We start from the raw sequence: 25092 nt of genomic DNA, 5'->3' as shown, positions 1-25092 counted from the left end.
GAGAGCAACGAGCTGGTAATTAAGAACAGGAAGGGATTGCTGACAACAGCTTTTAAATTAGGGGTAAAGAATCGGTCCCTGCGGTCTTCGGCAATGAGGGAAATAAGGGAAAGGGGGCTGCCTTTATACCCGAGATCGATTAGAGAGGCGACACGTAGCCAAAAAGCCCAAATTCCGCAGCTTGGTGCAAACCCAAAGCCTCCCACATACTCAAAAAATAATTTCATAACCGGATCCACAACACGCAGGCGCCCTCGGGGCGACGCGGCATCGCCCGAGGCTTTTACTTCTGCCAGAAAGTGACACTTAACTGATTTTTCTATCACGCTCCTCTAAAAGAGAAAAGAAAGAGGAAATAGCGATGGTCAGTAAGCGCTCGCCAGCTCTCCGTCACGCTCGCGAACCTCGCATCATCCTCCGCCTCCAAATTTTGATTTTACTGGTGATTGTAATTTGAAATTACTTTTTTTTTTTTTTTTTTTTTTTTTTTTTTTAATTAATTGACTTTATTTCTAGCCCAGATCGGACCTACGTGGGGTTACGTATGCGTGGGGGAATAACCACCCCCTTCCCCCGAAAAACCCGCAGTGAAATAAAGACAAAAAGGAAGGGAACCACTTACCAAGCGCCGCTGTCAGACTGTCTAAAAAAAAAAAAAAAGGAGGAAAATAAAATACCGGTTTTCTCAAGGACCTCCCGGGATGCGCCGTACCCTACCTGGTCCTTCCTTTCCTTGGAAAATAAAGCTATTCCGCATCTAACGCCCGACACATCTCCCCTCTTTGCAACACCCACCGCGAAAGACGGGACAACGGAACCGGAAAAGGAATTTCGGCAAAATTTAAGTACCTGTTGAGAGGGATTAAGCCTTGCACTTCGCACGTGCTGGATCTCGGCAGTCCCAAATCCCTCAGGGCTCTGCCCTACGTCGCAGGGCTTCACGCCAACTACGCTCGTACATGGCTTTGGCTCAGGAATTCCCTTTATTCTCTTTATTATCGCCTTCCCAGCTAGAGCAATCTGCGAGCCCCCCCCCTCCCCCCCCCCCGTTTTCTGTACTGTTGCGTTCTTTTTTAATATTAGTTCTTGTTAGAAGTGAATATACCTCCTGCTTTTTTAAAAACAGGCAAGAGAAAGGGAATAAACCCCGGGCAAATCAGCTAAAACATGCCTCAAAGCTATACAGAGATATATCGGATGGGACGTAAAGACGTGACTTACCGATCTCTGCCGTGAGTTCACCTTAAAACAGAGAAATAAATCAGGATGCACGTTACAGGGCTGCTTGGAGCTGTTCTCTGGCTGACCTTGAGCCTGCCCTTTACAGCTCTGGCATTGAAATCGCCACGTAGGGTCAAGGGCAGACCCCAGAGCGGCTGGGACGCACGGTCCCATCCACTACGGGGATGTAGGTGGCATCCTGGGCATTCACTCAGGGTTCATTAAACAAGAAATTCCCTTACCAGAGTCGACGTGACGAAGATAAGGCGGCGATACTCACCGATTTCTGCATTTTGTGGTCCGTCCCCCCAAAAAAAAAAGAGAGAGAGAGAGAGAAGGGAAACGGCTTTAAGTTATTTTTCACCGCCTCCGTGTATTTATTTTGTCCCTAATATTAGAGGCACAAAATAACCTCTGTTCTGTCTGGACTTATTCTATTCATTACCGGCGTTTCCGATCAGTTCTATTTTTTAAGCCCTTCCACTTCTGCGCTTTTTTGAAGCTGAAATGAAAAAAATACGCGCAAACTGCAACTTGCTACCAGCAGCCCTGCCCAAAGCACGCCTCTGCCGACGGAATATGACTCGCCGAGCATCGCAGTGAGAATTCCCAAATACAGAGAAAAGTATTTATTTTTTTTTTAAAAAAAAAGTATGTACTGTAAAGGTACGTATTGTAAAAAATATTTTATTCCAGCGACGTGCGTTTGAGGCTGCTTGGTTTTGAGGGCCACTATTATTTAGGAGAATTTTCAATCGAAGAAGGACACTTACCATTTTCTGTGTCACATTCCTCTAAAAATAAGAGAGAGGTAAATACGGTTAGTCCCAAGAGCGCTCTCCGCCCCTGGCATGCTTCTACGAGCGAGCAAAGAGCCCGAAGAAGAGATTAGGGAATGCCGCTGGACCGCGGGGAGACAGCGTGTCTCCTCCAAAGCGAGATGGATTATACCGCGCTGGTGCTTTGGGTCCCTTCTCCTTAAAGTTGTGTGTCTCGACTATACCCGGGTATAATCTAAGATCTGGAGGATCATTTCTGGTTTAATAAACCCATCCTCCGTACAAAGAACTTTTTCCATCTTCGGTAGCAGCGGAACCCCCCCCCCCCCCCCCGCCCCGAACAACCCCAAACCCGCACTCACCAAGCTCTGCGTCGCTTTCTTCTACGTGAAATAAAGAGAAATACATATAGACACGTCGGTCATCGCTGGCGCCGCAGCTGCGGAAACACGCCCATTCAAACTTCGGCATGCGTAAGGAAGGAAAACGGCTTACCAAATTCCTCTGTTAACTTCCCTTAAAATAAAGGAATATTAGTTCAAGCCTGCAGCACCGAGGTTTTGCCAAATCGGGGCGGGGGGGAAAGAGACACTTACTGATTTTCGCATCCCATTCGTCTAAAAGAGAGAGGGAGGGAGAGAGGATTTAGCCCCCAGTGGGTCCTTCTGTGGTTTTTTTTTTGGTTTGCACTATAGGAGTCGTCTTAAAAAGTCAGCACACAATCATTTTTTTTTTTTTTATTTTCCTTACTGACCGTAACGCTCCAAAATGACACTGGTTATGAGTTTATCTAATGCGATCTAGAGTACATGACAGTATAAATAAGCCACACGCCGGCCAAGAAAGGCCACGGGAGATGTATATTAATGAGACTTGTTTGACGGAAGAAGGAAAAATCACTTACCGAGATCCGCATTCCTTTTCCCTTAAAAAGAAGAAAGAAAGGGGGGGGAAAAAATAAAATAGGGAAATGTTTTTTGCACTGGGTACAACCGGAGCGGCTCCCTAGCCTAGCTGCATCCCTCTGGAGTTAAACATTAATATTACTTTCTTGAACGAGCACAACTCATTGACAGCCGAGAGCAGCAGCAAAGTAGGAAAGCTGGCTTAGGGAAACATCGAAAAAAACAGCCCAAAAGCAAGCAGAGCACGGACTGAACACCCCCCGGCACGGCAAAGCTGGGGTTTTGGGGCCAAAGGGGCCGGGACTCAGCACCCGCTTTGTTAACAAATACGTTTTCAGGTACCTGACTCCATCACCGCGTTTGCTTCCCCACTGGAACCACTTCCCGGAGCTTTGTCGACCTGGCGGGGATGAGAGGGAACGTCGTTAAAACGTCACGCCCAGGAAAACCGGGCCTTTACAGCGGCGCAGCGTGGAGGAAACGCATTTTCTGGGAAACCTGCCGATGCCCACGTGAGTAAACACAATAAGGGAGAAATCCACGGAGTTGCAGAGGCTTTTTCCCCATTTTTCCCAGTTAGAGACGTTTTTCTGGTCTACGTCTGGAGGAATGGTAGGGAAGAGGGAGCTACTATAGGTGCGACGAACCTCAGTCGACGTCCGTCACCCCCCCCCCGATCGCAGAAGGGGTCCAGGGCAAATAGCCTAGACGTCTAATTTTAGTTGTCTGGAGTAGCACGAGCTTAATTCCCCCTCTGCCTCTCATCAATTATTTAATAAGAACGTTCATCGCTGCTGTTGACGCCGCGAGAAGCAGCCCCGTACGCGGAGGACGTGGCGCTCCCACCTCTTTTGGCCAAAAAAAAGCAGCACTTGTTTTAAACCGAGTATTAAACCGAGTATTAAACCGAGTATTAAACCGCATGTTATACTAAGAGCTTCCCTCCTCTGCTGCGTTACTGCTCTGTTTCTCATCACTCTGTACGCGGCGATTTCTAGTCCACGCTAACGTTTTGAATTCATTAATTTAAAGAAAAAACCAAAAATAAAGGGATCAGGTTGCCGTGGGAGATGGCGTAGGCTGGGCGAAGGGAGGCAGGTTTTTGTGCCCTTTGCTTGCTCCTTATCAATCCACCAGAGAGGGCAGCCTCCATCGCAGAAGTTTTCCTTCCTAAACCACTCAGACCGGAGAGGGAAGTCGTTATAATTTCGTTTTTGCGTTCATAATCCTGCCAATGCCCTGAACACGCTAAGCCTTCCTGGAGGAGCTGAGCTGCGGCTGCGGCAAGGCGAAAGGGACCAGTCCGAAACCAGGGTGGGGAAAAGGCGTCGGATCACGTTGGAAAGGAAATTATTGAATGCTTCTCGTGTGCTATATTAAGGCCTTCCCTAAAGCGTAGGTGCTATTGGGAGCCAAGTTAGACAAATGCCGTTACGAGGACCTAAATTTGTACCGAAACCGATAAACAGAGCAAGGAAAGCGGCACCGATTATTTCTGTCCGGTATTTTCCCAAAAGGAAAAAAAAAAAAAAAAATGTAAAACGATCCATTCTTTTAATCCTTTTCCTGTTTTTCAGTATCGTCAGATTATACAGGAATAAAAGATCATTTTGCCCAGGGCTGCTTCTAGCTATCACGAACGTTATCGTGTTTCTTCCGCTTTCTAAATGCCCCTCTCAGCCTTTCACGAAGGAGCCCACGCAGCCAGACCGGCATCATCCAGGAGTAGGATACCCCCAAATTACGCTTTCCCCGCCTCTCCGGCGCTTGTGGAAAGGAAAAAAAGGAGAGAAGGGGGGGGGGGGGGGGGGGGGGGGGAGAAAAAGAGAGACTTACCAAGACCTGCGGTTGATTTTTCCGTAATGCCGAAGTTGGCCTAACCGGGGCCGCGTCGCTCCCGGGGCACGCGGGCTGCGACGGTTGCGTACCTGGGGGTACTGTCCGTACCGGAGGTTTTGGCGGTGCCCTGGGAAACAGGTACCCAGACTCGCTGGAGGCTTCGCGCGTCCGCGGGGAGCTGGAAGAGCCGTCGCGGGCACGGCAGCTGTGCTGGCAGCGGGGGGGACGGGGGACGGGACCTTCCCACCGCCTAATTTTAACCGGTTTAAATGCCGAGGTGGAGGGAGGGCTGGCGGATCCCTATATAGTCACCGCGGGAACAGGATCCTCCGGAGGAGGAACAGAAACCGAGGTCTGACCTGGCGACATCGGGCCACCCTCCGGAGGTGCCAGCATCTCCCGCAGGTTGTTCAGAGGACACGGTTAGCTGGGTCTGCGAGCGAGGACCTGCGGGCTCAGCGCCTATAGACAGCGGTGTGGATAGCACCGAGCATTTCGGATGCGCGGGGATCCCGAGGAGCTCCTGTTTGCGCAGAAGTCTTCCCTCTCCAAAAGGGGGACGGCATCGATTTCTGGTTTGCGGCGCCCTAAAATGGAGAGACGTGGAATAAGCTTGCGCTTTTCTCCTTCCTTTCGGTTGCTGCTGCTCAGCAGGACCAAGCGAGAGGGAGTCTGCTCCTGCGGCCAGGGTTTCTCACCACTTTGGGTTATTTATTAAAAAAAAAAAGCCAGCTCACGGAACGCATCTAGCTCAGCCTCTCCCCGTATCTCTCAGCTTGCTTCAAAGACACACAGCTCTCCCCCTTCCCCCACAGCGACGAGAGACAGATTTGAAAGTGAAATTTATTTTCTTTTGCTGAAGGGGATTTTTTTTTTTTTAATTTTTTTTTTTTTTTTTTTTACAAAGCTCTGCAACAGGTTTTCCTTAAACCAGACAAATCCGCATTAAAACGCGGACCACTCCCCCTAGATATATCCCCAGAAGACTCATTTTCACCAGTTAACTGGCTTCGAGCAGCGTGAAGTTAGCGAAAGACATCTAAAACTGTTGATCTCTCCCTGAATTAGTCACCGGGCACTTTTTTTTTTTTTAACAGTCAACAGAGAGAAAATAGTTTTTGACGGTGCTGTTCACCTGATCTGCCTCGGATGTCGTCTCTGAGTCAGTTGCCTAAACTCTCGATACGGTTAACGAAGACAAACGAGACATTTCCAGGGCATTACAACCCAGACTGGGGCAGACGCCTACCTAGGAAGGAGCGTTCCGGGCTTGGCTTCTGCCACGTGGTATTTCCCACCCCAGAAATGCCGAGAAAATGCGCTGAAACGGAAAAAAAAAAAAACCAAAAACCCCACTCACCCAGAGGCTCAGAGAAGCAGACGCCAGTTCTTGAACCCTAAGGACCAGGCCGCGGTACCTTTGCCGGGAGCTCTGTCCGCAGGACACGCAAGCTGGCAGCTTCCTTTTCCAAAGCCTGAAAACGAAGGAGTTAAGGACACAGGAACAACACGCGAGATTCGAGGGGTCTCCTTGATCTCCAAACCCCAGCAAAGGCCACGGGCTGACGGAGCAGGGGCTTGCGACGATGCTAAAGGGGGAATCGTAAGAGAATTCTCCCCTGGGGAAAAAAAAAAACCAAAGGGGCATCACCACGCGGGCAGCCCTGGTTTTGAGCCGTGAAAAGGGGCGGGCGATGCTGAGGATGGGAGAGGGCGAGGGTTAAGACTAAAGCTGAGGACAAGAGGCCGCGGACCCGGCACCAAACTCCCGTGACTAAATCCTCCAGATTTGCAAGAGGAAAAAAAAAAACCAAACCATTGCCACGGGGTAAAGAAACAGAAGGTGCTTGTCTCGGGGAAACCTGAGCAGGGGAAAAGGGGATCACGGCAAAGGAGACGCCAGTTCTTTTTGGCGGCAGAGGTCTGGCATTTAGAGAAGACAAGATAACCGCCGTGCTCCCGGGGGGGGGGGGGTTCCGCCAAGAGAGAAACCTTGCGGCGCGACACAACGGCACGGCCAGGGAGGTCAGCAGCACCTCCAAGACATTTTGAAGAAGTTCCTCACCGCTCGCACCCTGACACGGGCTCCTGAATTGCTCGTTATCCTTGATAAGCAAATCCTCCAACGGCAACCCCCGCGACGCAGCGGGAGGGATTTCTTTGGCGTGAAAAGCTGAAGCGCCTTCAGCCTTTGGCATTTGAGGGCTCTGAATGACACCAGTTAGGAATGTCTGGGCTGAAACTTCAGACGCCAGACTCGAAGGGCTATGGAAATCAACGGCGGAGAGCTTTTTATCTCCTTTTTTTTATCTGGGCTTTTTTGACCTAGCCAAATTATTTCCCCCGAGGTCTGTTCGTGCCTGTCGAGTTGCGTCTATTTTCTAGGCAATTTTCTTATGCACGTGGATTTTAAAACACGCAGGAACTTAAAATTGCTTTATTGCCTTAACCCTCTGCTCCACTGCCAGCCCCCCAAGGCCTTCCCTGTCCCCCACAGCCCCTTACCCCACCTCCAGCCCCCAAGACCCCCCTACCCCCCCGCCAGCCCCCCAAGGCCCTCCCTGTCCCCCACAGCCCCTTACCCCACCTCCAGACCCCCAAGACCCCCCTATCCCCCCGCCAGCCCCCCAAGGCCCTCCCTGTCTCCCCCCAAATCCCCTACTAGCCCCCCCCGAACCCTTCCTCTTCCCGCCTAAGCCCCACGGCCTTCCCTACCCCTCTCCCCTCCAGGCTCATGGTCTCCCCTTGCCCCCTCTCCCCATGACGGTCTCCCTGGGTCCCCTATGATCATGGTCTCTCCTTTCTCCTCCCAAGCCCCACAACCTTCCCTGCCCCTCTCCCCTCCAGGCTCATGGTCTCCCCTTGCCCCCTCTCCCCATGATGGTCTCCCTGGGTCCCCTATGATCATGGTCTCTCCTTCCTCCTCTCTCCTCCCAAGCCCCACAACCTTCCCTGCCCCTCTCCCCTCCAGGCTCATGGTCTCCCCTTGCCCCCTCTCCCCATGACGGTCTCCCTGGGTCCCCTATGATCATGGTCTCTCCTTCCTTCTCCCAAGCCCCACAACCTTCCCTGCCCCTCTCCCCTCCAGGCTCATGGTCTCCCCTTGCCCCCTCTCCCCACGATGGTCATCTTCCCCACCCTCCCTCCATTACCAGCACTCACCCCTACCCCTCTTTCCGTACAGTGCCATGCGCGCCGCCATGTTGCCCCGCATCCCTGCGCGCCGCCATGCTGCCGTACAGCTCCGACGCTGTTTCCACTTCCGCCGGAAGCCGCCGCGCTCTCTTTCTCTCCCCGCGCTGGCGGCTGCTGTGGGCGGCCGGAGGGGACCGGGCCGTGGCCTGCGCCGAATCCGCCGCCATCCTCCCGTCCCGCCGCCGCCATGACGGAGCAGATGACCCTGCGGGGCACCCTGAAGGGCCACAACGGCTGGGTGACGCAGATCGCCACCACGCCGCAGTTCCCGGACATGATCCTCTCTGCCTCGCGCGGTGAGGGCCGCGCCCGACCGGGGCGGGGTGGGGAGGGGAGAGGGTCGGGGGAGACCATCGGAAGGGCGGGGGGGTGTGTGGGGGGGTGTGTCAGGAGGAGACCATCGGCCCGGTTGAGGAGAGGAGCAGGGAGAGACCATAGGTCGAGGCGGGGGGGAGTCGGGGGAGACCATCGGGGCGAGAAGGGACAAGGGGAGACCATGAGCGCGGAGGGGAGAGGAGCAGGGAAGGTTGTGGGGGCTTGGGAGGAGGGAGGAGAGACCATGATCTAGGGGACTCGGGGAGACCATTATGGGGAGAGGGGGCGAGGGGAGACCATGACCCTGGAGGGGAGAGGAGGAAGGAGAGACCATGATCTAGGGGACTCGGGGAGACCATTATGGGGAGAGGGGGCAAGGGGAGACCATGACCCTGGAGGGGAGAGGAGGAAGGAGAGACCATGATCTAGGGGACTCAGGGAGACCATCATGGGGAGAGGGAGCAAGGGGAGAGTATGAGCCTGGAGGGGAGAGGGGCAGGGAAGGCCGTGGGGGCTTGGGAGGAGGGAGGAGGAAGGAGACACCATGATCTAGGGGACTCGGGGAGACCATGACCCTGCAGGGGAGAGGAGGAAGGAGAGACCATGATCTAGGGGACTCGGGGAGACCATTATGGGGAGAGGGAGCAAGGGGAGAGTATGAGCCTGGAGGGGAGAGGGGCAGGGAAGGCCGTGGGGGCTTGGGAGGAGGGAGGAGGAAGGAGAGACCATGATCTAGGGGACTCGGGGAGACCATCATGGGGAGAGGGGGCAAGGGGAGACCATGAGGGAGAGGGGCAGGGAAGGCTGTGGGGCTTGGGCGGAAAGAGAGACCACGATCTAGGGGTCCCAGGGATACCGTGAGCCTGCAAGGGGAGAGGGGCGAGGGGAGACCGTCAGCCAAGTGGAGAGACTGTGGGCCTAGGGATGGGGGTTGGGGGGGGGGGCTAGGCTGGAGCCCCCCCGTTAGGGTAGTCCGGCCTAGGGTGTAGCAGGGCAGAGGTGCTGAGGAGGAGGAGGAGGGGGGAGGAGGAGGAGGAGGAGGGGGGAGGAGGAAGCAGGGCCCTGGCCTTTGCGATAGGCAGGAAGGGGGCAAAGGAGCAGAGACCTGGTCACCCCATTTTCTTTGGCAGCTCCCCCATTCCTGTGGGTTGGGGACGGGCTGAGGGTGGGCAGGGGGCTGCGGTCCCCGAGGTGACACCCCCCGTGACCCCCCACCCCCACCCCCCACCCCCCCTTACCTCCCTTCTCTGCCTCCCCCGCAGACAAAACCATCATCATGTGGAAGCTGACCCGTGACGAGACCAACTACGGGATCCCGCAGCGAGCTCTGCGCGGTCACTCCCACTTCGTCAGCGACGTGGTCATCTCCTCCGACGGGCAGTTCGCTCTCTCGGGCTCCTGGGACGGCACCCTGCGGCTCTGGGACCTCACCACGTGAGCTGCGGGGACACGGCGGGGACGAGGGTGTTTTGGGGGGGGGGGGGGGCGTAGCGCCTCTTCCCTGCTCCGTTGGGGCGCTGGGAGAGGGGATGAGGTCGTCGACGCACCTCGAAACCGAGACGATTTGCTCTTGGGTTGGGAGAGAGATCCCGGCAGGGGTTGTTTTCCGTGGTCGGCACCACAGTTTTCGACGGAGGCAGGAATTGGGGTGTTCGGCTGTCTTTCTTCGGCTCCCTCTCCCAATGATTAGACCTGACGCAAAGTCTGCTGATCCTCCGGGATCTGAAGACAACGTCCTGCAATTATGACGGGAGGGAAGCATCGGAGAAGCAGCAGGGCAGGGCTGGGGCTCTTCTTTTGGGGGCGTTTTGGGCTGAATTGGGGGGTACAGCCAGGAGAAGAGGGTCGACGTTTGCAGAGCCAGCCAGGCACGCGTGCGGGATAAACTCATCCCGATTTCCCCAATCCTTCTCCAAAGTTGTTCTTTTGAAGGAGAAAGGGAACCATCGCTCCTTACCCTTTTGTAAACCGCTCTGTGTTTCTTTTTCCTTCAAATATTTGAATTTTTCCGCCTCCTTGGAGGAATTTTTCTGCGAGATCTCCCATTGTTTCTGTCTTCTTCAGCGGCACCACCACCCGTCGCTTCGTGGGCCACACCAAGGACGTCCTGAGCGTGGCCTTCTCCTCCGACAACCGCCAGATCGTTTCGGGCTCCAGGGACAAGACCATCAAGCTCTGGAACACCTTGGGCGTCTGCAAGTACACGGTGCAGGTGAGCCGAGAAAGGCGGGCTTCCAAATCACACCTCCATGAGAACGGACCTCCGTGGACTTGGTTTTAGGTCCGCTCCCGCCGCTTTTGATCGGGAATCCAGGTCTCCCAGCCCCGTCCTAATGATTAGAAGTGAGACGTCGCCTGCTGACCTCTCCCTGGGGGGGGGGGGGGTCTGAGGACAAGTCCTGCAATTATGAGGGATGGGGGACGAGGGGGAGGCCTGGGAAGGCTGCGGAGCGACGGGATGCGGCAGGTCTGATCTTGCAGCGCCCCGTGGACGGGGCGGGGAAGACCCGGCCGCGTTTCCTCGCCGTGAACCCGGCGTCGTTCCTCTTCCCCAGGACGAGAGTCATTCGGAGTGGGTGTCGTGCGTGCGTTTCTCCCCGAACAGCAGCAACCCCATCATCGTCTCCTGCGGCTGGGACAAGCTGGTGAAGGTGAGGTGGGATCGGCTTCCCCCAGCTGATCCGCAATGGTGGGGCGGGAGGATTGGAGCAGCCGGAGTGCTCCGGGGAAGGGTTGTTCCCCCCCCATATCCCCAGAATTGGGGTGCAGTAGCAGTGTTTAACCCCCTTTTCTCCTGCCCCCATGTTTTTCCCCACCCAGGTTTGGAATTTGGCTAACTGCAAGCTGAAGACTAACCACATCGGGCACACGGGCTACCTGAACACGGTGACCGTCTCCCCCGACGGCTCCCTCTGTGCCTCCGGTGGCAAGGTACGTGTCACGGGGCGGGGGGGGGGGGAAGGCTGAGGCCCCGAGACGAGATCTTGGCGTCTTACCAGCAGTTGCGGCTCATTTCTGTGTCTCGCACCCCGAGAATGGGCTCCATGTCTTGGTCACGGCTTGAGTGGGGTGGTAACAGCCCAAAGATCTGGCCTGACTTGATGGTCCTAGTAGCAGACGTCAAGCAAGGAGGGAAGACCACGGCAAAGGCGCTCACCCAGCTGCAGGGATCTTCTTTAGCTCTTACATTTCAGCCCTCGATGCGTTTCCTTTGAATTTTCCTGCTGTGTCCTTTAACTTTTCCGTATCCGCGCTGGCTCGCGGCAAAGTGCTCCAGCTTAACTGTGGTTGGGGTGGAAAAAAAGGCCGCCTCGGGGCGGGACGAATCCGGGCGCGGGTGACGAGCGTTGGGGTTTGCTCTGACTCCTTCTTCTGCCCCACAGGACGGCCAGGCCATGCTGTGGGACCTGAATGAAGGCAAACACCTCTACACCTTGGACGGAGGAGACATCATCAACGCCCTGTGCTTCAGCCCCAACCGCTACTGGCTCTGTGCTGCCACCGGACCCAGCATCAAGATCTGGGTATGTCGCCGCTCGGTTCCTCAGCCCCTCTCCGTCCCCATCTGGGCAGGGTTCCTCCAGAAGACTCACTTCCTTCAGCTTTTGGGTTGTGCCGGGTTTGGAGTCACCTTCGTGGTCGAGATCCTCACTTTGGATCACAGATCACGGAGGAGGAGCACTCCTGGAGGAGCGTCCCCACCGGCGTGGGTCACGCGGCAGCAACCCGGTGCCCGTGGCCTCGTCCCCTGGCCGAGGAGGGTTGCGGTGGCCGTAGGGCAGAGCCGCCACGCCGTGATGAAACACTTCGATGCCATCTGACTGCATCTCTGTGCGGAAATCCAGAGGCTGTTTCTGAGCGACCCTCTGTTCCCTCACGGCGTTCCGGAGTTGGGTTGGGTTCGGTCGTGGGAGTTTCCCTGCAGGACCCCTTGTTCCTTCATGTTTTTCTTTCTCCTGCAGGACCTGGAAGGCAAAATCATCGTGGACGAGCTGAAGCAGGAAGTGATCAGCACCAGCAGCAAAGCTGAACCACCCCAGTGCACTTCCCTGGCCTGGTCCGCAGATGGGCAGGTAAAAAACCATCCCCTTCTCCCTGCCCCGGCATCCCAGCCCTGGGGAACGAGGATTTGGGGGACCCTCCTGCTGCTCTTGGAGCACAGGGACCGCGAAGACACTTGTTCTCAACTCCTGGAGCCAGCTCTGCCAGCGAGGGCAGGAACTTCCTTGGGTCCCTTCCTTCCCCGGGTCCCTGCCCAACCGTCGAGCTCTTCCCCTTTATCTTCCCAACATCTGGGGCTGATGGTGGTCCCTCTCTGCTTCGGGATTTGCCCTCTGAGGACCGTAGTCCCTTGTCCTCAGGTCCCTGGGCCCCACCTTGCTGGCCGTCCAACCCTTCCCGTGACCCGACTCTTGTTTCTCTCCGTAGACCCTGTTTGCCGGCTACACAGATAACCTCGTCCGGGTGTGGCAAGTCACCATCGGGACCAGATGAGGACGCGGTAGCGAGAAACCGTAAATTTTGTGTACAAAACAAACAAAAAAAATCAATAAAAGAGCGCTCTATTGAGCTCGTGGCCACCTCATGTCCACTGTTGGGTCATCCCACAACCTGGAAGCTCATGGAAGATCCGTGGTTGGAGCTTTACTCCGGCTGGACACAAGGTGCCAGATCAGGAACCTTAAGGGAGAGGCAGAAACCCACCGTCCCCGACGGGGAGGGCTTTACGTCCGCAAGAAGTTGTCCCCACACCTTCAAGGTTGGGGACATCACGGTGGGACAGGGCTTGGGGTTGAGGATGGGCTGAGCAGCAGAACTTTTGAGAGCCACACGAGGCAATCGTCTTCACGGGTTAAAACCCCTGCTGCAGAAAAATAATAGCGGGGGGAAATAATTACGTGATGGCAGGCCGGCCTGGTAGGGCTTGGAAGATGTTCTCTGTCCTTCTGGCTAACGAGGGACTCGGGTGTTTCTCCTCCCACGCGTGGTGTTGCTGTGAAAGACCCGCAGACCTGGGAAAACAAACACAATTCCCAAGAAAGCCCAGAAAGCCGATAAATCTGAGAAGCAGCGGTGGTTACAAAAGCAAGGCCTTCGGGCCTCGTCACCCACCGGGGGAATGTTCGGGGCGGCTGTTAACGAAGGAGAGGTTTTAACGTGGAACTTCTCAGCCCAGCAGCCTCCAGGCACCGAGTCCGTGCGCAAACAAGCCATTTTCTAAGAGATTTAGGACTACTATTTTGGTTTTTTTTGCTCTTCCCTGGCTGGCAGACCCACAAGCCACCCGTGTCGCCGAGCCCGAAGGGACTTTGGTCCCTCGGTGACGCCAGCTCAGCCGATGGGTGCTGCCCGCGACGGGCTCCTTAGGTGGATAAGAGTTGAGTCGGCTGCTTCAGGAAGGGATACGGACACTCGGCTCTGGGCCTGACCTAATCTAATTAGGAAGGATTAGGTCAAGATGAACGAGGCAGGATTTAAAGCACATCTGTTTACCGGGAGGCTCGCGGGTGATTCTGTACCAGCAAGGCCAGGCAGGCTGTGGGGGGGCCTGGACCCCGATTCTGGTGCGCAGTTGAAGCCAGACTCGTTTGGAAACGGCTCCCAGATCTTTCAAGCCTCCGCCGGGACCTCAATAAGCCAAAGACTCGGGTTTACAACCTTATTCTTTATTATTATTATTATTTCTTGACATTTCATAAAACTAAATCTCCATTTAATTCTCATTTTAGCCAAAAATATTTTGAACTAGCTCTGTAATGCCAACAGGAAAAAAAAAAAACCAAACCAATCCACCAAAATAAAAAAAAAAAAGAAGAATAAAACACAACCGGTGCGGTCAGAGTCTCTCGAGTGGGACAGGATTCAGCTGGAAACTCAACAGCAGCCGAGAAAAAAAAAAAAGGGGGGGGGGGGGGAGAGAGAAAATAAATATCCCCATCTCGGAGAGCTCTCAAGCTGCAAGGGGAAAACGGGAGGCTGGTTCCTACCCCCGCGGCCGGGATGTGCCGGCTCTGGAGGAGGAACCCAGCTCTTTGCACCCTCCTCGGCCCCGAATAAAGTGCCAGGCCCACAAGAAATGGTTACGAAGGGAATGGGGGGGCTGGGGGGGGGGGGGCGGTTAGGAGATCTGAGAACCCCCCCCCCCCCCCCAAAAAAAAAATGACGGGGAAGGCGAGGAAAGAACGGGAGAAGATCGCAGGTTAAAGCGGGTTCAACTCTGGGTCCAAACACCAGCTGGGGTCTGAAGATGCTCAGAAGGTGAATCCCAACAAATCCAGGCACCTTGGCACACGAAAGCCGATGATTTTGGAAAAGATGTCGATGGGAGGTTGAAGAAGCCAAGAGCACTCGCTCCTCGACGTACAGACCCCCCCGCCCCGGAGCTCTAGGGCTCGAGCTCCGCGTCCGAAGAGAGCCAAGACGCACCTCAAAACTCGACCATGGGCACAACACGGGTGGAGAGCACGCTGGAAAGCTTCAGGCGTCGACTGGGAAAGGGAGAGAGGAGCTCCTAGCAGCAAGAGCCAAAGCGAAAACGCCTCCCAGGCGGATCCTTCCCTATTCCAAACAAAACCAGCTTCGGATCGGCGTGGCGGCGAGATCCCAGAGAGGAGCTGGCAGGAGGTCGAGGGAAGAGGCCTTGTGAGCAAGCCGGTGCAAGAAGACAAGTGCAGCGTCGGATCCCTAAACGGGATCCGAGGAATTCCAAGGGGGAAAGAGCGTGGCCATGTGCAAGGCCGGATCCCAGGGTGAGGTCGGATCCGGCGTGGGTAGAGGCAGCCGGCGGGGAGGGCGAGGGGTGGCCGGTCAGGCACAGATTTTGATGCGGGTGCCCTTGGCTAAGATGCGAAAGAAGGGGAAGATGCGCTCGTGGAAGGAGGCGTTGAAGGTGTGGATGTGGGTCATGCTCTCGGCGTTGTAGAAGCAGAGTTGGCCCCGCTCGTAGTCCAGGTAGACGCCGAAGCGCCGGGGCCGTTCGCTGGGCGACAGGGCCGTCTGCTCCGTGGCCGTCAACGCCTGGTACTTCTTCCCGTTGGTGCCCACGCACCAAATTTCTCGTTTTTGGTGAGGACCCACCGTCTTCTCTTTGCGACGAGCCGTTTCGCGGGCTGCGCCCACCGCCCAACCTCGTCGGCCTCCCACCTCTACCTCCCAGTAGTGACGGCCGGTGGTGAAGCCCTGGGAACCCAGCACGCAGTAATCCGAATCGAAACGTTTGGGGTTGTCCGGCAGATCCTGGCGGCGTTCGCCCAGCTTGACGCTGCGTCGGTCCAGGGAGAGGCTCAGGCGAGGGTGGGCTGTGTCGGGGTCCAGGGTCACGTCGGCTGGGAGGGAGACGGGGACGTTAGGGGGTCGCTGGTCACCTCTATCTCCCTGTAGATCCCAATCCCAAGATTTTTCCCCTCCTCTTAGTTCCCAACCCCAAATCTTCACCCACGTGCGTACCTGCAGCCCCAGTGGCTACCGTGACCGATAGCCCCTGCTGTGGGTCTGTACTGGTTTTGTCTGGGATAGAGTTAAAAGAGATTCAGCTCCCCCAACCCTGAATTTCTTCCAGCTCCCCCAACCCTGAATTTCTTCCGGCTCCCCCAACCCTGAATTTCTTCCGGCTCCCCCAACCCTGAATTTCTTCCGGCTCCCCCAACCCTGAATTTCTTCCGGCTCCCCCAACCCTGAATTTCTTCCGGCTCCGAGATGAGGCCCAGCCCAGCCCCACACGGAGCTGCCAGCGACTCTGGATCCAGCTCCGCTTTTGGGATGGGCAGACAGCCACGTTAGGGGAGAATCCGGATCAAAGGACGGAGCAAGGCGTGGAGAGGAATGAGAGGAGAGGCCAGTATTGAGGGGACTGGCAGAAAAAAGGGGTGAAGATCCTGGGAAGGCAGAGCTGGAGGGCGAACCCCAACACGGCTGGGGATGCACAAGAGATCCCCAGCCTGGGAGGGTGGGGAAGGCCCAGTGCCCATTCCCCAGGACCCCACTGAGAAGCCACGTCGTCCCCTTGGGCGGAGGAGCCAGGTCTCCCTCACCTTGAGGGACTTTACTGAAGACTTTCTCCATCTTCCTCATCACCACGTCCTGCAGAAAGTAGTTGCGATATTTTTTCCCCACGTCCACCGGCACCATCTCGGGCTCCTGGAATTTGATGTTCTCGCACCTGCCGGGGGGAAAAAGTGGGGGTTCAGTGTGCTCAGGGGGGAGGTAAAGACACAACAGGAGAAACTAGATGCCCTGCACACAGCCAAAAAACCCAGAGTGGGGCAGAGATCGGCCGAACCGGTTACGCTGGTACAGCCGGCGGTCCCCGCCCTGTCTCGGCCGCAGGAAGCGGCCAATCTCCGGCAGGGATAGAGCCGCGTCCACCCAGCACCGGGGACAGCCAGGCCGTGCTCCGACACGGCTCCGTTACCTGCCGGCGAGCGGCTGGGGGCCGATTTAGAAGAGCGGCTGCTTGTCCGATTGAAAGGTGGGGAGGAAAAAAAAAAAAATGATCCCTCCAGACTTACCAGCGGCTCCTGCTTCCCCGGGGCATGAGGTCTGCGCGGGCAGACCCAGCTCCGCTCCCAAAAAGCGAGGGATTCCGAGATCTCTTCCCTGCCTTTCCCCTCTCCCGTATGTCCCCAGTCATCCCCCCCCAAATCCCGTTTATTCCCCACCGGGCCATCAGCCAGGAGTTCCAACCATCGGCACGACTGAGCTTTCCCTCGCGTTGCCCAACCCCAGCCTGGAAAAGCGCCCACCGCACGGGGTTTAAAACAAAAGCTCACGGGGTTCCCCCCCCCCCCCCCCAAAAGCTATTTACAGCGAGAAGATGCCAACGGAAAGTCACTGACCTGATAAAAGTGCCTTTGATGTCCTGCAAAAGGAGGCAGCCGGGTGGGAAGCGGGGAGAAAGAGAAAGAAGAGATTAGGGAGGACTGAGACCGATCCCACCGTGGCTCACGCTAAATTCTCTTAGCGGCCACGGCTCAGCACCGTGCTGAGCTGCAACGAGCCAACCACCCCAACGGACAGGATGAGTCCCCTCCCACGGTCGGGCAAGGGGAATATCCCACAGAGAGACACATCCCATGGATTCACCCCTTGGCAGAGGCTGTTCCCACTAATACGGGCAGCCTAGCAAACCCCAAATCCCTCGGGGCCTCCCCTTCTCTTCCCGTTTTTCCCCTCTGATCCCGCAGATGTTGCGGGATCCCTGGCAGGAGGGATGGGAAAGGATCCAGCCCGCCAGGTAAGGCTGTTCTCCCATGAAGACGACCCTTTCTGGAGCCAGGTCCATCCACTCCCCTCCTGGCAGCTCTGCTTAATTCCCACTTGCCAACGTTATCTCCTCGCCATAAAGCGGGGCCAGAGTTCCTACAGCTGCCGGCGCGGAGCTGAGCGAGGGTTCACAGTCCAGAGATCAACTACGTGAACCATCTGAGCTTACAGCTCTTTTGGAAAGCTCAAAAACATCTGGGAGAGACCTTGCCCGGCACGGCAGCGGGGCTCTGCCCTCCTCCTGGGATCCCTGATCGCGACTTTCCCCCTTCCCATCCCAGGGATAGGAGAAAAAAAAAACAAAACCAAACCCAAAACAACCAACCAACCAGACCTTGAGCAGTTGCAGCCCGTCCTGTTTGCTCTTGTCCTCCGCCTCAGCGATGAGCCGGCTGAGGGCAGCGCTCTGCTCTTCCAGCTGGCTGATGTTGCTGCTCTGACGGGCCAGCAAGCTCTCGTAGCGTTCCTCCAGCTGGTGTAAGAGCAGGACCTGCTCCCCGATGAGGAACTGGTGCAGCACCTCAAAGTCCGACTCGAATTCCTTGATCTCCAGCTTCATCTTGTCCTGCGGAGCGGGGAAGAGGGGGGGGGGGAAAGGCATCCTTAGCTCAAGCGGCAGACCCAAAGGACATCGATTTGTTCTCTCTCCCAGGCTACCAATTCCCACAACACGTTCAGGCACAAAACCCCCTTAATTAAGCTCTAATTCAGCAGGGAAACAGCTTCCAGCCCTTGCGATCCCAACGATTGCAGCAAAGGGACTGCAACGCCTCCGTGAGAGCTCAAATCCGCAAGGCGGGGGGGGAAAAGCTTCCCTGCTCATCCCCCTCACCAGACTTCGGGCCAAGACATGCTCCCAGCGCTGGCATTTCAGCGTCCTCCTTAGCTGAGGGCCGATTATTTTTTGGCAGGGTGAAAGGTGGAAGGCGGAGAAATGGGAAATGAGTAAGTGGGGAAAGGAATTGTGCGCAGGATCATCCGCTGTGCCAGGAGCAGCCGGCTCTTACCCTCAGCTCCGTGATCTTCTCCTCCTCGTTGGATTTCTGCTTCAGGACCGCGTCCAGCTTCTTCTTCAGCGGCTCCAGGTGGCTCTGGAGTTTGTTCTGAGAGAAAGACACACGTCTCAGGCATCCCTGGCTCAGGCAATCCCCTCCTTCCTCTCCTCTCTTGGTCCCTAACTCCACGGCAGGGCTGAGAACAAAACCTCCTGCCCAGATTTCAGACCACTTCCCTTCCGCTTTCCTTAAATGCTCGTTCTGGGAGCCGGTTTTAATCAGAAAGCCAAAAATCCTGCCCCACTCGGATCGGGGAACATCCACAAACGCCAGGTCCACAGTCACCAAGCGCAGACTGTTCGATGCGTGGCTCGAGCCATCGTGCACGCGTCCCGCTGGGTTGGGATCAGGACCCAGAGAGGGATCAGTGCTCCTAAACTCAGCACAAGCCTAGGGCCGGCTTAGACCATCCTTTCAGGCTGCGCCTTTCGGTAGCAGCGTGGTCCTAGATCAGCTTAAGCCGACGACGAAACCACTACCTGCTTCTTCAGTCGTGATTCCTTGCGCTGAAAAACCTTTGGCATTTCCAAAAAACCAACCAGTTCTGCCTTGCCGCCCTCCCAAGACGCTCCCTCTGCCCTTCACAAACAGCTCTGCCCTTTAGAAATTAATTTTTCTGCCTCCTTGAGTATTTGCAGCGTCTTTCCCACGGCAAAGGAAGGGGAAAAACGGACTGAGCCGACCCAAAAGCAAACAGCGCTGCCGGCCACGCTCCGACAACCCACCACGAAACAGCCTGACGCAGGGACGAGACACCCCATCACTGTCCTCCCCCCCCCCCCCCCCCATCTCCATCTCCCAGGCCTCCTCCCGGCTACCAAACGCCCCCCAAATTTCCAGGGGCTCAAAGGGTGCCGACTCCGATGGGAACCGCCAACATATCAGCCACGGTCAGAGCTCTGGAGAGCTTCCAGCAAGGGAGGACGAGGCGAGACGCAACCACGTGCGGCAGCAACTCCCTCCAAGATGCCTTGGGATATTCAAGGAACCAAAACCCCCCCTCTTTTCTTCCAGAAGACCCCAAAAAAATGAGACATGACCTCACGGAGAAACCGAAGCCGCAAGAGACGGGGTAAGCAGCAGCCTGAAGGGCCCAGCGACCACCGTCCCCTGTCCTCCCGCCGTGCTTTGTTTCAGGGTCCCCGGTCGCATCCGAACGGGAAGCGACGCCTTTGGGACAGCGAGGCTGCCCCGTTAAAACCCCTAACAAAGGGTGTCCGCCGCTGGGGATTCGGGATCAGGCTCCGAAGACCCTCAGGCAGGTATCGCCTGGGCTGAGCGAGGCTGGAGAGCCACTCGGGGAAAGGCTTCGTAAGGCGTGGACCCACCACAACGTGGGTGCTCGTTTCAACCCGCCGCAGCCCGGAGGGGTTTCACCCAAAACCAGCCCGGCGGGACCAGCTGAGCTCACCCGCTCCTCGGTGGGATGATTTCTCCACGATCCAGCCGGCTTTGCCTTCGTTACCGTCACCGCCTGGTCCCCAAACCTCCCTCCCTGCGGTTAACCAGACCCTCCGCAGCCAAACCAACCCGGCCGCCGGCTTCCCGGCCTCCTGCACCCCAACCCACGCAGCCCGTTCATGTCCCCCCAGCTCTCCACTCGCCGAACCAGCCCGGCGAGACGCACCCGTACGCCGCCTCCAACCACCCAACGCCGTCTGCCTGCCGCCAGCCCGACCCAGCCACGCCATCGGCTCCCGCCAGCGCCGACAGCTCTGTCTTCCCCCCAAAAAACCCCCAACCACCCCGTTATCCCGACCCCGAAACCCTGGTACCTTGTAATCCTGCACAACCTCCTCGAGAGGGACGACGCTGTGATGCTTGTGGCTCCGCGACTCCCTGCACACCACGCAGATGGCTTGTTCGTCCACCTCGCAGAAGAGCTTGAGGGGTTCCTGGTGCTTCTCGCACAGATTCGGTGGCCCCTGACCCCCCACCGCTACCAGGACCCCCGGGACCCCCGCCGCGGCTCCCGAAACCGAGGGACCGGCGGCGGGCGGCGCGAGGCGCTGGGGGTGCGGGTGCAGCTGGCGGATGATTTGCACCATGTTGGCCAGCTGAAGGTTGGGTCGGAAATTCCTCTGGAAAAGGTTTTTCGGCATTGCGGGCAGGTGAAGGTCTGGAGGCGTCGAGGCTGTGTGGCCAGGACAGGGGGAGGAGGCGTCTGCACCTCTTCTTCCTCCTCTTCCACCTCCTCCTCTTCCTCCACGTCTTCCTCCATCACGTCCTCGTCATAGTCCTCGTCCCCAAAGTAAAGCTCTCCCCCGACCCCACCGTCCCACATGTCCTCCTCCACGGGATCTTCCCACAGGTCGGTGTCGTCTTCCTCCTCGCTTCCCACATGTCGTCTTCCTCCTCCTCCGCGCCGCCATCCTCCTCCTCCTCCTCCTGCTCCACATCCAGCTCGTCCTCATCCAGCTCATCCTCCTCGTCCTCCAGGTCCTCTTCCAGCACGTCGCCCATCCCCACCTCTCCGCCACCCACCGCCGCGGCCCCGGGGGCCACCTCGTACTCGGCCTCGCCGCCCCACAGCTGCGAGATGCAGACGCGGCAGAAATTGTGCCCGCAACCGATGGAAACGGGGTCTACGAAATAGTCCAAGCAGATGGCGCAAATGGCTTCCTCCTGCAGCGTCTCCACCGGGTTCAGCCGCCCGCTGGAGCCCCCCGAAGGGACCCCATCTCCTAAAAACTGCTGTGGCCGCCATGGGGAGGGGGCCGGGAGATTCTCCTCTTCTTCGCAGGGCCCCGAGCTCCCCGTCGACCCCCAGGTGCTCCCTACGCTGGGGTGGGCACCAGCTGGAAGCTGGAAAGCTGGCCGGTCCCCACCCAGGTGCCACCAAGGCCTTGGGGTGTCCCTTCCTCTTTCAACCCCCCCCCTTTCCCCCCCTCTCCAGGGCCGGGCACTGCTCTACCCCTCGCTATTGCTCCGTTTCAGCAGCCGCCCCGTCCCCCCCCCCCCCCCCTCAAACCGGGGGCTGGCCCCGTTCCTGCCCTGTCCCGGCCCCCCCCCCCCAGCCGGGCCTAGCCCTGCTCCCCACCCCGCAACACCCCCAAGGCCTAACCGGGCCCCGCCGGAGGCCTCACTCCTCCCCCAAACCACGGGCTCCCCCAGGCAGCGGGGCCGGGCTCTGAGGCCTCACCGCTCCCCACAGCGATCCCCCCCCCCGCCGTCGGGCCTGGCCCCAGCCTCAGCCCAACCGGGCCCGGAGGTGCCGCCTCGCTAGGCCGCTGCCCCGTCACCGCCCCGCTGCTCGCCGACCCCGGCCCGGGCCCGGGGGAGACGCTCTATCCCCTCTCCCGCCCCCGCCGCCGCTGCTCTCTATGGTGCGAGCTCCGCCAACAGACGGGAAACGCCGCAACGCTTCCGCTTCCGGCCCCCCGCTGCAAGCCCCGCCCCCTTGTCATCACCTGACCGGAAGTGGCGCGCCAGGCGCCGGCGGCGGGTTGCTAAGCAACCGGGTAGACGAAAGCGGGACGGGCGGTGCTTTAGCCGCCCCCCCCCCCCCCCGCTGCCGCCGTCGCCCGCGTTGCCGCGGGAACCGAGGCGCCCCGTTGTCGGTGCAGTCAGCGCGGAGGGAGGCGGCGACAGAGGCCACGGCCACCCCGCGCTCGCGGTGGTCGCCGCCGCCGCCGCCGCCCGGCGGCGGGCTTGTCTACCCCCCCCACCTCGTTGCTCTTGGAGGTCTGGGGGGGGGGGGTGTGTGTGTGTGACGAGTCTAGGGGTGGGGCCTGAGGGGCGTGGGCGGGGCCTCCGCGGGAGGGGGCGTGGCTGCCTGGGGCGGGCGGGCGCTACCCGCCCCGCCCGCTTAGCTCAGTCGGTAGAGCGTAAGAGTCTTAATCTCAGTGTCCCCGGTTCGAGCCCCGCATTGGGCGCCCTTAAATATTTTTAAACCCCCCCCCACGTCTCTTTCTGCTGCCCCACCGGGCTCTTCCCTCCGCCGGAGCCGCGGAGCCCCCGGCGAGGCTCCGGCCCTCGGTGCCCGCCGCACCGGAGAGGGCTGCACAGCCGTAGCCCCGCGGGGCCGAAGCTCTGGCACCGCGTTTCTGTAGTGTAGTGGTTATCACGTTCGCCTCACACGCGAAAGGTCCCCGGTTCGAAACCGGGCAGAAACACTCGGTTTTCCTTTTTTTCACCTTTTTTTTTTTTAAATTTTCCGCACCTTCACACGAGCACTTTTAGGTCTTACAAACGCCTTGGCCCCGCACCTCGCACCAGGGCTGGGCAATAGCCGCTGGGTAACACACGGCTATACCCCCCCCCCCGCGGGGGGCGGCTGTTCCCCGGGACCGTGCGGGCTCCCGGGACCGGCTCCCGGTGCCGTTAATACCCACGATCGCTCCGGGACCCTGCACCGCTCCCGGGGGCCGCAGGGCCGGTTGTGGCCGCGGGGACGCCCCACGAGCAGCCCGGCTAGCTCAGTCGGTAGAGCATGAGACTCTTAATCTCAGGGTCGTGGGTTCGAGCCCCACGTTGGGCGCCTAACTTTTCCCCCCCACCTCCGTGGGCCACAAAACTACATCCCTCCCCCCCCCCCAAATCCCACTCGTGAAAGCGGCTGCGCCCCAACTCTTCATGCTTTTATTGAAAGCAAAGGGTTGGATTTTGCGGAAGGAAGGAAAAGAAAAGATCTGAAACCAGGGATGAGAATCACAGCCCTTCTTCCACCATTTTCCCTTTATAGAAGTTTTAATCATAGCCATTTTCCCATCATTTTCCCTTTATTTAAGTTTTCCAAGCCGAGTTCGCGTCACGCAGGGCACCGGGGCCCCGTCGCAGCCCATTTCTTATTCCCTTTTTGAAGCAGAAAGGACTGCAGCACGAATTCCCCTCTCTGCCACTTTTTTCCTCTACATTCATTTCCTTGGGGTTTTTCTTTTGCTTCGTCTTCCTCTCTGGTTTTTAGAGGCATATACTTTTTTTTTTAAACTCGTAATTTAGAGAAGTCCTGAGGCAGAAGAGCTCACATCGACGCACAAAGTCAATGCCCGAGGAAAGCAAGAGCTGCAGCATCGTAGCAGCTACGCAGGTGATATAAAAAACCGCTGTTCTGGAGAGACCCCAAAGAGCTTGAACTGAGGCCGGATTGTTACCACACTCGTGAGAAACGGAAAAGGACATTTTATTTTATTTTAGCCTTCATTAAAAGGGCTTGCTGCGATCTTGTAGGTAACTCGTCCATAGGTACTGGTCAGCACCACGTATAGTAACCACAGGTGCCCCACCGGGGGTCAAAACTCTGGCCGCAGCGGAGATAAAAAGGAGACCAGCGTCTTCTCAGCTGAATTAGGGGTTTTCATGTCACCTTGAATTAGTGGCAATGAGCCACGGGGTCAGAGAGGTGGCCGAGGTGACGTCAGAAGTGGTGGAGGATGGCGGGGAAGCCACTGGAAAAAGACGTCAGGTTTGCTCATCTGAAAAAGGGGGAAGGAGGGAGATAGCGGTGAATTTGGAGACTGGTCAGCATAGCTTCATTTCCTGCAATGTACTGGAAAAAATACCTAAGCTGTTCATCACCTAAAAAATAACCGACGCGGCTTTGCAGTACGCTGAGTTCCTTCCCTTGCGGGGAGGAGAAAAATGGGGATTTTAAATCTGGATGGACCAGGATTTTGAAACTCTCGCACAGCAAACGGGGGGACCGTGGACTTGCTGATGATTCAATGCCGAGCATCGAAACCCGGCGTCCGGCTGGGTGGGTTTGCCGAGGGTTGGGCCGCGCGTGAGCCTGTCGTGAGCCTGGTCTTAATTAATATTTCCCCAAAGCCTTGGCTGAAGGAGGTGGGATTGTTGGATTCGCAGGTCGGAGACCCAAGGGAGGGTGCTGAAGGCTGGGATCGGCGCTTGCGTCAGTGGGCAACAGCACGTGGGTGGGTAACAAGATGAACTTTTACCTGCTACCAGGGAATGCAGATCCCGTGCCCCAACACGCAGGCAGGAGTATTTTTGGCTTGGGAAAAGCCTTTGCCCCAGGTGGAAAATTGCCCGTTGCTGGAGGAGAGCACAGAGGTGTCTGTAAGAGCATCCCGACCAAAACCCTTTCAGGATGGGTCCAATCCTGGTGCCTGACCTCGGGGCAGGGAATGACCGTGGTGACCCCCCGAGCACGCCCTGACTTATCTCGCTGAGGACGTCTGAAGGACTCCTCTCATTTTTTTTTTTTTGGTGCTGCGTGGTTCATTTCCTCCGTCGAGTCACTTCTCGCAGCTCAGGAGCTACAGGCGTCCCGCGCGGCCAGAGCTGCAGCTGCGGAGGTGGCCAAGAAGAAAGCAAAGCTTAGATTACTCATTTGCAATTAAACCAGCGACTCCTTGGCTTGAGCACGTACGGAGGAAGGAAAGAGGTACATGACGATGCACGAACGTATCGCAGGGCTGTAACCTGATTTGGCTCTTCGGGCCCGGCTGATAATTAAAATATACACCGAGCTGATTCAGCCTGGGCAGGGTTTGACCCGGAGATCCCTCAGACCGGGTTTATTCCCGGTCCTGGCGGTTATGTGGGAGCGTCCTTCCCTCCTGC

At 57.4% G+C, this 25092-nt stretch overlaps 3 protein-coding genes and 2 non-coding genes across 5 annotated transcripts; 3 read left to right on the top strand and 2 right to left on the bottom strand.

Annotated features, from left to right (window-relative positions):
- Positions 1 to 6: 6 nt before the first annotated feature.
- Positions 7 to 8068, bottom strand: LOC143171543 (uncharacterized). Its single transcript, XM_076360622.1, has 14 exons — positions 7927 to 8068; positions 6163 to 6219; positions 5994 to 6065; positions 5104 to 5331; positions 4742 to 4994; positions 3248 to 3305; positions 2905 to 2925; positions 2597 to 2617; positions 2496 to 2516; positions 2363 to 2383; positions 1995 to 2015; positions 1222 to 1507; positions 623 to 643; positions 7 to 332 (listed from the first exon to the last, which is right to left on the bottom strand). The coding sequence occupies exons 1-12, from the start codon at positions 7956 to 7958 to the stop codon at positions 1443 to 1445; spliced, it is 870 nt and encodes a 289-aa protein (XP_076216737.1). The 5' UTR covers positions 7959 to 8068; the 3' UTR covers positions 7 to 332; positions 623 to 643; positions 1222 to 1442.
- On the top strand, positions 8039 to 12823 carry RACK1 (receptor for activated C kinase 1). The gene is made up of 8 exons (XM_076360627.1): positions 8039 to 8235; positions 9517 to 9688; positions 10319 to 10466; positions 10810 to 10905; positions 11075 to 11185; positions 11638 to 11778; positions 12217 to 12327; positions 12683 to 12823. Exons 1-8 carry the CDS (start codon positions 8127 to 8129, stop codon positions 12746 to 12748), a joined length of 954 nt encoding a protein of 317 aa, XP_076216742.1. The 5' UTR covers positions 8039 to 8126; the 3' UTR covers positions 12749 to 12823.
- A 1587-nt stretch (positions 12824 to 14410) lies between these two features.
- LOC143171539 (E3 ubiquitin-protein ligase TRIM41-like) lies at positions 14411 to 21348 on the bottom strand. Its single transcript, XM_076360616.1, is given in 9 exon segments — positions 14411 to 15579; positions 16285 to 16412; positions 17089 to 17111; positions 17850 to 18080; positions 18523 to 18618; positions 20346 to 20659; positions 20662 to 20905; positions 20908 to 21258; positions 21260 to 21348. Coding segments are annotated over 9 exon segments (1923 nt in total). The 5' UTR covers positions 21278 to 21348; the 3' UTR covers positions 14411 to 15061.
- Positions 21349 to 22612: 1264 nt separating this feature from the next.
- On the top strand, positions 22613 to 22685 carry TRNAV-CAC (transfer RNA valine (anticodon CAC)). Its single transcript has one exon. It is a non-coding gene; the product is annotated as a tRNA-Val (tRNA).
- Positions 22686 to 22977: 292 nt separating this feature from the next.
- Positions 22978 to 23050, top strand: TRNAK-CUU (transfer RNA lysine (anticodon CUU)). The gene has a single exon. It is a non-coding gene; the product is annotated as a tRNA-Lys (tRNA).
- The last annotated feature ends 2042 nt before the right edge of the window (positions 23051 to 25092 follow it).

This window comes from Aptenodytes patagonicus, chromosome 27 (genome assembly GCF_965638725.1).
Source record: "Aptenodytes patagonicus chromosome 27, bAptPat1.pri.cur, whole genome shotgun sequence".
NCBI lineage: Eukaryota > Metazoa > Chordata > Aves > Sphenisciformes > Spheniscidae > Aptenodytes > Aptenodytes patagonicus.
This window is presented reverse-complemented; position numbering and strand designations above follow the sequence as displayed.